General features: G+C 41.8%; 1 protein-coding gene across 1 annotated transcript in view; it reads right to left on the bottom strand.

Annotated features, from left to right (window-relative positions):
• Positions 1–12,100, bottom strand: part of NEDD4 (NEDD4 E3 ubiquitin protein ligase) — a 51,465-nt gene extending 39,365 nt beyond the window's left edge. The window contains exons 1-3 of the mRNA XM_030955081.1: positions 11,993–12,100; positions 2,145–2,218; positions 565–643 (exon numbers count right to left, since the gene is read on the bottom strand). Coding sequence (XP_030810941.1) covers positions 565–643; positions 2,145–2,218; positions 11,993–12,037 — 198 coding nt within the window. The 5' untranslated portion in view covers positions 12,038–12,100. The remainder of the gene's footprint in view (positions 1–564; positions 644–2,144; positions 2,219–11,992) is intronic.
• Positions 12,101–12,510: the final 410 nt, after the last annotated feature.

The following is a 12,510-nucleotide window of genomic DNA, read 5'->3' as shown; positions in this document are numbered from 1 at the left end:
GCAACATCAACTACACAGACCAGGCACAGATGGGCCACACACAGCATAACTCACTCAGCTCAGCTCATCTTTGAACTGGGATTATTTTAAAAAATACTACAGAGAGTTTAATGTAACAATTATCAAAATGGAAGGAAAAATGTATGAGTGATCTCATAAATCAGAGTCACTGTCCGAGAACAACAATTTGGAAGGGTACTTTCCCTCTCATATATACAGTTCTTCATTTTAGCTAAACTGAGTTAGCAGTACAGGAAAACCAGAACAATCCAGCACTTCCACTAATGATGTAGTTCTCAATCAGTACTCACCTTATATTCCTCAGTTTTTCCTCTACCTTTCAATAAAATTTCTGAAGAGAAAATACCACAATAATGCCACAAACAGAGAAACTGAGCAGACCATGGAACACTCCTTTCCACACATCCATTCACTCAAATACATGAATTCTCACATTTCCTATAGCTTTAACTTTTCCTCTGGAGTCTGTTTTAAAAAAACCTCAACACAATACCAGAAACCCCAACCAAACCCCACCACACCCACACAGATAAGATGACTAACCTTTCTAATAGTTTTTGTCTGAATACTGGTAAGGGCTCCATTCACTGGATCATACAGTGTCACTTTCACATATGGGTCACTGGTAGGGAAAAAAACCAAACAAGTAGTATGCTGCTCTATGCCCTTTTTGGTCACCATTATCAGCAGTCAGGTTTTGAAAGGTTTAAATTAATAGCAGTTATGTAATCAAGGGGTTACAATTACTTTACAAATACCACAGAGATTTGTAATTACAATCATTTCCTGCACAGTTTTAGAGATAAAACTAATATAAACACTAGTAGTGATAATGATCATATTAGCTATGCCATTCTGTGTATCAGTACAATATGACTCTCTGTCCTCTTTCACAGTTATTTCAGGAGAACAGATTCAATAAATCCTCTCACATTTCAACAAGACAAGCATGAAAAAAATCAGTTGTGACTGAAAAATCTTGAAGTATTAAGTATCTTTAACACTTTAGAACACCTGGAACATGAGGTACTTCCTCAAACATGTAACAATTTTAGTAAATGTTCTGTCATATTGACCAAGTTTGAGTTTAACCTGAATTTTTCTGTTAATGAAGATGTCCCAATATTTCTGCTTAAAATGTCCTACTGCCTTTTCCTTTCCCGTGGTACTAGAACCCAACATATTATATGAATATCTTCTTTTCATGAACAATCAAAGCACTCAATTGCTCAGAGTAGTAACAAAAGGTGACCAAGACTGTCTGCCATACAGTTAAAGAGCATATGGTTTTCACATATTTAAGTTATGATGAGAAAAGCTGATCTATTATTGCTTGAAGTAAAAAAAAATAAAATTGTACATGAACAAAAATTTAAGGGAGACCGTCTAGCTTTAGGGAAAATACAAATTTCACAAGAGGATTTTTTCTATTGCTAAACTGATGTCACATAGCAATTTTGTGCTAAAATAACAACATTCTTGCACATATGCCAAGGCAGCTGACAGCAGAACTTGTACTAAACCCATCAATACTTTTCTAGACCCTTTGTACAAAGGCCAGAAGCAAAAGTGGCTGTAGCACAAAATGCATTCTGCCACTTGCCAACTCTACAAGATCCTAAAAGCATTTCAATTACCAACTCACAAGTCTGATCATTTTCCTTTGCTAAATTTTAAGCTACTGCACATAATTTGAGCTGAAACAGTCTCATACCCACCAGTGTTTAGTACTGTGCTCATTCCAAGTCTTTCAAGCACAGATGAGAACTCTAACCACAATTAAATTCTAGTTATTTTAACTGTAGTTATTTTAGCTGCAGCCTACCTGAAGTGAAACACAGACATGGATCTATCCTCCATGGCAGAGCTATTTTATCATGCAGAGAATAAAACATTCCTCTACTTTGTTTTGCCAGCACTTAAGATTTGTCCAAGTCACTGTTGGCTATGAAAGCAGATATCTTCATGTTTATATAGTCTCTAATAGTTTTATAAAGTTGCCAGTTGAAGGAGTTCAGATTCTTTTTTTCAAGAGGCACAGAAGAATTTACTGAGAACTAAAGAGCTGTAGAAGGACAATAAAGAAGCAGCTGTCCCTTAATACATTAACAACATATTCTTACCTGGCTCCTAAGATATCCTTCTTGGCCAGGCCAATTCCAGCTATGACCTTCACTCGGACAATTCGTGTGTTCTCCTTAAAAACAAAGGAACATATTCAAGATGCATTCACATTTCTTTTTCAGGTCTATTTTCAATTAATAAAGCTAAAAGAAATTATGGGCATAATTTTGAATTCACACAGAAAACTACAGACTAAATGATGCAGTTACTTTGTCTGACAGAAACAGCTCTATCAGTTACACTCAGACAAATCTGCATGGACCACAGAGTTTTCACCTAATGTTATCTTGGCATGCATCAGAGGGAGGGAAATAGACTCTGACAATACTTATTTCCTGGGAAGAACAAAAAGGGTATCAAATTTATCAAAATAGATTAATAAAGCAGTAATAAACTCTAGAAAGAAATGTAGGGAAAAAATTCTTGCATCTATTTTCAGTAAACAGCACAGGAAGGTCATACTTAAAATATCAGGATTACTGATATGACCTGCCAGCAGGGTATGAGTTTTATAAGAAACAAAAAAATACTTTAATTACACATTATACAAATTAGCTTCACAGGAGTGACATAAGTAATTGCACTTCTCCTGTTAATTAATACAGCTGCACAGTCCTACATGGCTCATCTGATAAGGAACTGAATTCAAGAGGGGAAAAAAAATTCCCAACAGCTGTGACAGTATCAGAGGAGGAATACAAATGATTGTTGTTTCTCTGGAAAGCAAAAAGCTTTCCAGATGAAGGGCTATTTGTAGGAGATGGTGGGCCAGAGACACTTGTGAGGAAAGCTGATCCAATCTAGGTTAAGGAGTTAAACAGATACAAGAGCAATGGGTGAAGCAGGAGATGTTCTCCCTGGGGCCTTCCTGAATTCCACACACTATTGAAAGTGCTTTCTAAAGGAGACTCCTAGCAAGCACTAAGAATGCTTTATCATTGGTCTCCCAACCCCAGCTGGAATGGTTCCTAAAGCCAATGGAGAGAACTGCACCCTAATACTGAGGCAGGAACTACTGGCTAAGAATGTAAAACTGAGAACAGAGCACTAAATAAAAACAAAATTATAAAAAAGTAAGCAAGTTTCTCCCACTCTCTACAGTTAAAGGTGATTTCCTGGGAATTGAGATGAACATCTACAACGTCCACTGACAAAGCAATCAACTGCCCAAGTCAATTCCAGCCAAGTCACAAGTCTATCTTCAGCCTTCACCTCAAAGGGCATTGTCTCCTACTAGAAACTCTAAGAAAAGGAAGACCAACAGACAACCCCTCCCAGCACTGACCACTTGAAAGTGGCCTAAGCTTCCAAAATCCTTAGTCATGACCAGGCTTTTAAGGTACATAACATTATCATGTGTTTTATGACAACAACAGAACTGACCAGATTTAAGAAAACGTAAGTAAAAAAACTATGTTGGCATCAAATTAAGAAGAGCTATTTGTCATTTTTATATATAACAAATATCCTAACATATCCACCCATCTTACATTCTAAAACAATGTCCAATTTGTCTTCTACCAATTACTTGGCTTCAAGTGGCATTCAACATCAGTGAGTTTCTGTGATATTCAGGAGTCCCATGTGTGCATTTCCCCTCTCCCTGAGCACCTCTGCACTGCACCAGAGCACCCTGACCCCCTTTCCAACAGGAGGATGGTCCTCAGTCACAGCCCATGGGACCCAAATGACAGAAATCAGTTTGGCAAACAACCCCACCTTTTCCTTCTCAGAAAAAGACCGAGAGCCAATGCTGATGTGGGACACACAGCCCTAAAAGACAAATAGGTTTTCTTGTCTCTGCAATTCAATTCAGTTGCTTAGACCATGAGATTTGCTCCATTATTCAAGCATGAGAAAAGCAAAGACAATTAGATGCTTTTGGGCACAGGCATCCCAGAGTCAGCCTTAATAGTGCATCTGTATAGTCCACACAGGGGTGATCCCAAAATAGGATCCACGCTCCTGAGATTTTAAAGTTGCCTTAATCACATGGTTTGTTTACTTGTATCATAATAGAGATATGAAAGCTATTTTACAAAAAGACAAATTGCTTTGCACATAGCCTCAGGAAACCAGAAGCCACAAACCCAATGCTGACATGCTGAAGGTTTATTGAAACATGCCTTGCTGAAAGAAAGGTTATTATTTATTTGGGGTGAGTGCCAAACTAGGACAGCTACAGCATTTTAGTTAGCTGAGCAGAACAACTAACCAAACCGCCATGAAGGTATGAAAAGGTATGTCCCATAGAAATACCTTTCTAGATTAACGGAAACAGTTTTAAAAATTCCTGAATTGTTCATAACATTCTTCCCAACAGATCTCCATTTTCACTTGCACTTTTTCAACTAACCACTCTCACTGTCAAAAGCCACCACACCCCTTTTTGGTTTTTTTAAACTGATAGGTGACACTGAAAGGTCCACTTCTTCCTTTCCAACATGCAAGGGCAATACACAATCGCAACGTAGGAGCTTCCCCATTTTCTGGTCAGGCCAGCATGAAATTCAGCCAGCTTGATGCAAACACAGGCAGAAGGGCCTGACAGTGGAAGGAGCCATTATGCTGTGACCCCACACATCCTGAAGAGGCAAAGCCTGCTGACAGGATACAGCGCTGTGACCCTACAACCTCTCCTCCTCACTCAGTGATGGCAGAATTACTGAGCAACTGCCGCTATAGCTCAAAAAGGCTGCCACAAACACACTGATCCCACAAAGCAGTGAACGGCCAAAGAGGTCCAGGACCTTTTGAAGCTCATTTCATGCAGATAAAAATTAGGCCACGCAAGCTCTGCACGGAGACAAAGCGTTGGATACTTGATTCTGGCACCCACTGGGAACAGATTCAAAATCAAAATTTCATGGTTTGAAAGGCAATTTTTGAACCTCATCCTCTTCATTCACCTTCGCTCTGGAGATGCTTATTTGCTCCTTCATAGCTATATACAAGAAACTGTGGATCAGTAACTCCTGTAGATTCACAGGCAGCTGCAACATGAGCGGTTTTGTAGTCCAAAAAATACACAGGCTGCAGCCTGTACCTTTACTCTTCCATATGACTACAGACACACTCAAGCTTGCCTTGCTACTCTTTCACACCACTGCCATGCTTCCAGTGGTTCTGGTGGCACAGGAGGGGACAGGCTCCTAACCAGTAAACAGCAGCACACCAGCAATGCCTTGCAGCACTGCAGTTTATCTAAGAGACTGCTCCCTCAGCCCAATTTATCTCCTCAAGAGTCTCTTCCTGGATATAAATGCCTACCCAAGCTTCTAACATTAACCTGAACGGGTGAATCTGAATTTGTTCTGTCTGTACAGCTAAAGAAACTGAGCAGTCTCAGCTGCTTTGCACACACAGGGAGTTGTCCAGGTTTAGTGCCCTTGTACCCAGCTGCTCTGTAACACAGACATGCACACAACAGCCCTCAAAGGCAGCAGCTCTGGCACAGCCTTGCACAGGGATTGTTTGTACAGATGGAACAAGGACCTTCAGCTTCTTTTGACAACTTCTGACTGCCAGCCATGCCAGAGGCTGGAGGCAGAAAAACAAACAAAAAAAAGAATACAATAATGTCAAAACTGAACTGTTAAGCTGTTCCCTCTGAGAATGTAAGTAATCCAATATGAATCGGGTAAAAACAGCAAATGGAAATAGAAGAAATATTGTTAAAACTACTGAATCTGCCAGGGAGTAGCTGTACACAGTCTGTATCAGTTAGGCTGCTCCCAACAAATTCAGGCTTAAATTGTTTTTAGGGGTTATATAGTATTTTAAAGCTTTGGGGTAGGGAATAAGATTAAGACATACTACAGAAACTAAACTATTCAAAACGTCTTGGTCTGATTAAGTAAGACAAAACATCCTTTTCCGAGCTGAGTCAGCAAGATAGTTATCTTATTATCAACTTCCAGGTTTTATCATTACTTTATTGTTAATCATATTAGCATATTCTAAAGTACATGTTCAAGATGCTAGACAAAATAGCTGGGACTACTAAACCACACCATTTTCACCATCTCTAATAATGAATCTATTTACGAACAGATACTGTGTAACAAGGGATGAAATAGGTTTCTGAGCCAGTATGTTGACAATCAGTAACTTAAAGCTTTAAAGGCAATGCTTTCCAGCTTGTGATTCTTTGAACAGATAATAAAACAGAAATCTTTTTTATGTATGCCTTAAAATAGTTGTACAATGTGTTCTCAGAGTAGCAAAGCAAGTGTCAAACTAATAATGTGGCATTTGCAGAAGAAGACAGTTTCATTCCACAAAAGTCACTATGAAACTACCTATGTTCAATGAATATACATAAAGATGAGGCATTCTTCAACTGTTCATTTTGGACATGAAAACAGCACTTGGAAAGAAATTTCAACCTTATAAGGAGTTCAAAACTTGTTCACAACCTTCAGACTGGAATGGTCTTGCCTGGCTTACAGTCATTTCCAGTCAATGATTACAAAGGACAGCTATTAACAAACTGTTCATCCTCACCTCCATCCTTTCCAAATTCACATGGTAGGAGAATAACACCAAAGACAACTGAGAGAATGAGTCCTGCCTTAGTGATAGAAGTCCAAGAGAGCAGAAAACAGAAGAAAAATATAAGCAGGAAGAAAGAGTGAGAAAAAAGATGCAGATGAAGAAATGGTGACATGTTGATGACTACAGCCAAAGCCAGGATGGTTCATTTAATGTAAAACACAAAATGGTAGTATCTGCTGGACTACTAGATAGCTTTTTTTGAGGAAGCCAATATAAAAATGACTGAGTGGTCTAACAGGGAACACTTGGTAGTAAACAATTCCTCTAGGCAATAACATCCTGTTATTCTTTTGTTCCTGTTAGATAGCTCAAGAATCAACTACCACTGAAGCCAAGATAAGAGGACCAAAGCTGATTACAACAATAAAACAGTACAGCAGCATCAGCTTGAAGGATTCTGGCAATATCAGGAACTATGTATTAAAGCTTTCTTAAGATTCGTGTCATGTCTGCATATAGTACCCATTTGAAAGAAAGTATTTCCCACAGAATGGGGAGCCTTAGGTGGAGAAAAGAACTTCCTGCAATAATCAGACTGCTCAAGTGAGGCAGCCACACGTGTTAGGTGACATCCAAATGATAGCAAGTCCTTCTTAGCGTCGTCACTTCATTTCACCAGGAGATGGAAAATGGGAAGGAGACTTTCCCATCTGACCATTGCCTTCTCAAGCCAGAGAACACTGTCCCCTCTACAGTGATCAACAGAGCTGAACCATTTTTTAAAAAGAAATTATTTCAAAACAAAGTTTTAGATTCACAAAGATTCCTATTACAAAACTACATTAATTGGTCTTTTAAACATAATGAAAGTCATTAACTTCCTCTTGCCAGTTACAGATCAGTCTTAGTAATTCACTAGAAGAATTTAACTGTACCATGTGAGCATTTTGTGCTCATAAATACAAAAGTCTCATCCATTAAGAAATGCTGGCTGTTACTACAGATTGTATTTAACAGCTGCATTTGACTACAAATTAAAGAAGATATTCAAGACAACAGAAGTCCACTAATGGAGTTCCCAATTTGTCAACAGAATTTTAAAAAAATCCAACCCCCCCCCAATCAACCACCAAACAATTTTTCACTATGTGCAACCCAGTATCCATAACAATCCCACTCAGTGTTTATTAGTTCCGTGTAAAAGGAAAGGCTTTAAAAAAACAACACAAAACAAACAGAGGGACATAAAATAGCTTCTGGAAACCACCCGATCTACACAAATTACACTGCTGTTCAAAAAAATGCAAGCCAACTCCAAACAAAATCAGGAAATTCTCAAGACTACAGGCCAGCAAGCTTCACTATTTCTACAAGTCTCAACTAACCCAGATATGTGGGATTCTAGGCCATGCCTTGCCACGGTAAAGTCCTTCACAGCCTAGAAAAGATTGAGAGCCTTTCTAAAGCCCAGGGACATGAATGTCTGTTTTTTTTCTGTCTGAGTGCCTGTATAAGAACAGTCAGATATTGCATACACCTTGTACAGAGGCACTGGGGAGACCACAGGCTTTGAACAGGAACAGAAGCACTGGGCAGCTCCAGCTCAGGCACAAAGGAGCCAAACAACATTATTAGCTTTGTCAGAGGCAATCCAAAAGAAGATTAGTCCGTGCCAGTCTCTGAAGTCATGTCTGAAATGTTTCTAGTCATCAGCATCACCTTCAAAAGACAGCAATACGGGAAGAGTTGTGGGGTAAGGTGTGCAGAAGCTAAGAAGACAAACCATGTATCCTGGACATTCAGCTCACCAACTACAAGCTAAATAACCATAAACAACCTACTCCAGCAGTAGGTCCTAAAGGAACAAAATAATATATCTAAAGCTTTCCAGAATGAAATACCATATGCCTGTGAGAAATCTTGGGCAACCTGCAGTAAACAAGAATGCTTGTTCTACACAGGACAGGTCTCAAGTGATTGAGCAAGCTGAAATGGCAAATGCATGCAAGTAGGAAGTGCATTTTTGCCCGTGAGAAGTTCCCATTTCTAGTTTCATCCCTGAAAGCAACCCCACATAATAGATACTACAGATCTAAAAACCTATCTAACTTAGAATGTCATCTGAGCAACATAAAAAGAGCCAAACAAAATCAGAAGTCTTTGATTCAGGCTGGAAGTGTAGGAACTCTGACATACAGACATCTGTACAATAAACTATCAAAGTCATGTATATAGACAATCAGCGTTGTTTTATTGAATGCCATTCCAAAGCCCTACAGTGCAAGCAGGTATTATAATAGAAAACAGAAATAGATACCAGACAATTCTCTAAAAACTACATTTTTAACACAGCAAACCACTGGAAAAAATTTAATTCCTTCTGTAACCAAAGAAATAACAGCGCATTAGCTAAGATAGCAACAACTCTTCCTTCCACCTTTGAAAGAGCATTCCACAATGACTGTTAGAAAATACTGTACTTAGTACTGCAGTCAATTGTCACAAAAATATATTCTATGGAAGTTAATATCTTGTTAGAAAATGCTTGATCAAAGTGATTAACCTACAGAAATCCAAGTCTTAACGACTTGAAAGTTTTGTATGAGAAAGCCCCCCTTCCAAAACCCTGCTGTGACAAAGAACAGCAGCAGCAGCTGTGTCAGCCTGCACCTGGGGGTGTGAACATCACCTGCCCTGCACTCAGAGGAAGATGTACCCCGAGCAGGGCAGGGCAGGGCAGGCAGGGCTCGCCCAGCACGGGCACGCCTCAGGCTGCAGCAGGGAATGCTCCTCCAGGGCTCCAAGGAGCCTGCGGCACAGAGCGCTGCGAGAGGATTGGACCTGCTGGGAAGGAGGAAGTACATTTTATCGCATTCCTTTCCCCTTTAAAAAAAGTTACTAGGGTGATAAAAAGCAACATGTTGTTCTTATTTCTATCCCATTTGAGATCTACTTTTCTACTGCTAAGACCTTGCTCTGAATACAGAACTATTGCTTTTTCCACATTGACCTTACTGGTGCTCATTATTTCAATACTCAACTAAGCCATAAGTCCTGTGGGTGACAGGATACTTTTACAGAAGAAAAACGGAACCAGAGAAACTAAGGAAAACTGTACCTGCTAGATTCAGGCACTGCAACTCAGATACCTACATACAGCATATACACAAACCCACTGTATACACAATAACCTCAATTTCACCTTCTTTTTTATCCCAGCTTCTTTCTGCGCCAGCAACATCATATTAGCAGTCCTTTATTGAGCCCAAGCGATTAATATGCCATTAACAAAGATACCTGTCATAAATGCCTAACCTGAGTTGTGATGGAATCCACACTAATACTGCATTCAACAGCCTCAGCAATTACACCAGCTTCTCCTCACCTGCCTTCCTGAATGGCTATTTATTTATAATCATTATATTTACCATAGGATCATCTCCAAAAGCTGTAACAAGAGGTTTTGCAGTTAACATTGCTTTCTTTTCTTAGACAATTCTGATTTACACCCAAAGCAAATCCATCTTGCAGAACAGGCCCCAGAGCAGCCCTGGGAAAGCAGCAGTGTGCAGACAAACTATGACAAGACTGCAAAACAATGTGGGGGGACAACAGAAAAGTCCTTGATGATACTTTCAATATGACTTGGGTTTCTGACCGTGTTTTTCTTGTGCTTTTATGTACACAATCTTCCAGACTCTCTGTGAAGACAAAAGAATTTTCCATTCTTGTATCCTAGGCAAGGGCAGCTAGCAGAGCAGTTTTCTTGTGACCCTAAGATCATTCGTTTTGTCATTTGTGTATGCAGAATCTCATAAACTATGGAGATAACTGAGCAAGCTCTTTACACACAAATCAGTATGTACTCACTGAATATTAAAGTCTCTGAGCATAAACAAACAGCACTCTTCACATATGTCACTTGAAAAAGTTTGGCTAAGTTTTGAATTACAGAAGAAGTTAGATCTAATGGATTTTGTACATGCTTTTTCCCCCCTTCCCCCAGTTCCAAAGGAACATATTTATGCTCAAAAAGATTGAGGGAAGATCAGAATTGTTAAATTTTAAGCAGATTTCAAAACATGTTCACCATAGCTATAGAGGTTACAAAGCAGCTAAACTGAACAAAGCTTAGCAATGTAAAAGTAGAGAGCCTAAGGCATGGAATCTTTTAGTACAGCTACATAGCCTCAGAAAGTTACTAGCAAATGAAAACAGGATCTTGCAATAGGAAGTGTTATGCAACCCTTGCAGTATGGAGTGCTAATTTTGTATTAAAAATCCTAGGTAATTCAAATATAAAGAAAAAAAAAGTCATTCAAGAGCTTTTTAAGTTACTTCTCCAGAAAAAAAGCAAAACTTGAGAAAGAGAGCTATGCTAACAAGAAAAGGAGAAGTATTTTAGAGCTTTAACAAACCGAATTCCTATTATGGATGCAACAAGTACGCATCGACAAAGAGTTCATCACTGCCTGAACACAAAAAAAGAACTGATCAAAGACAATCTTGGTAAAATATCCTGTTGGCTCAAAGACAACACCACTGACATTTCACACAGGTCACCAAACAGCTTTCAGAGGTACTGCTTTTAGTCTTCCTGCATCTGCAATTGAAAAAAAAAAACCTGATTTTCCTTCTTCTTGATAAAGTTCCATAATATTCCGGCCCACGCACAAGCCTCGCTTACAATGCAACAGCCACCCCCACCTGTCTGCCACTTACAGCCAGTAACAGGTACAGCCCCAGCCACCTTCCAAAGATCCACGTGCTCAGGAACTACGACCTGAGGACAGAGGCCACTGCAGGAGTCACTTTCAGTCACCCACGGGTTTATTGCAAAAAACACCGACACGCAGACAGGTTTTCACACTCCCGCTAATGGCAATGCTGGGATGAGCCCCATGGCTCAGGCATCGCTCTAATCCACGCACGGCTCCTGTCACACCGCCTGTGACAAAGCCCGGAACAAAGGCGCGATTCTCCGGTACCGGGAAGAGAGCGGGGGGAGAAGAAATCCCGCTTCACTCCGTCACGAGGAAGTTGCGAGCGCACGCGGACCCCTCCGTCCATAGAGGAGGCTCCAAAGCTTCCAATGGGAGAAGACAGGAATGCCGGTGCTAGACCGCGCGGCAGCCGCCACCTTACGGCAGGCCGGGGCTCAGGGCAGCCGGTATCGGGGCGCCGATCCCGCCGGAACCCCCCTCATCACCTCACTCTTCTCCCCCGCCCCGCGCCACACCGCGGCAGGTCCGCAGGGAATAGCCGCCCCGCAGGGTGTTCAGCCCCGCGGAGAAGCCGCCGCCCGGCTCCGCGGAGAGGGCAGCGGGGGGCGGCCCGGGGCCTCGCTCACCTCCTCGCCCGGCAACCCAAGCACCTCCGCAGGAGACGCCGCCATGACCGCACGGCGCGCGCCCCCCGCCGCCGTGTTTACCTACGCCCCGCCCAGGGCCCCGCCCCGCGCCCACCCCGGGCTCCGCCCCGCGCCTCTCCCCATCGTCTGATTGGCGCGAGGAGCCTCGGCCCCGCCCACCCGGGTGCCGACGACGCCTTCCGATTGGCTTCCGCTCCGCGCCCCGCCTGGAGACACGCGCCGCGCGGGCAGCCTGAGGGGGCGCGCGGCCGCCGCCCTCAGCCCCAGCGCCCCTCAGGAGCCGCGCCGTGCTCCGCCCTGCCCGCCTCGGCAGCCCTACCCAGGGCCGCGGTGGGATAACGCCGCCTTTCTAAATATTTTCCTGGTGGTTTACGCTGTCGAGGTCTTTCTTTACAGAATCACAGAATCGATTATGTTGAGTAAGACCCCTAAGATCATCGGGTACGACCGAACACCATCGCGCCAACTCGACCATGACACCAAGTGACCAGTCTTTC

The sequence above is a fragment of the Camarhynchus parvulus genome, chromosome 10, assembly GCF_901933205.1.
Source record: "Camarhynchus parvulus chromosome 10, STF_HiC, whole genome shotgun sequence".
NCBI lineage: Eukaryota > Metazoa > Chordata > Aves > Passeriformes > Thraupidae > Camarhynchus > Camarhynchus parvulus.
This window is presented reverse-complemented; position numbering and strand designations above follow the sequence as displayed.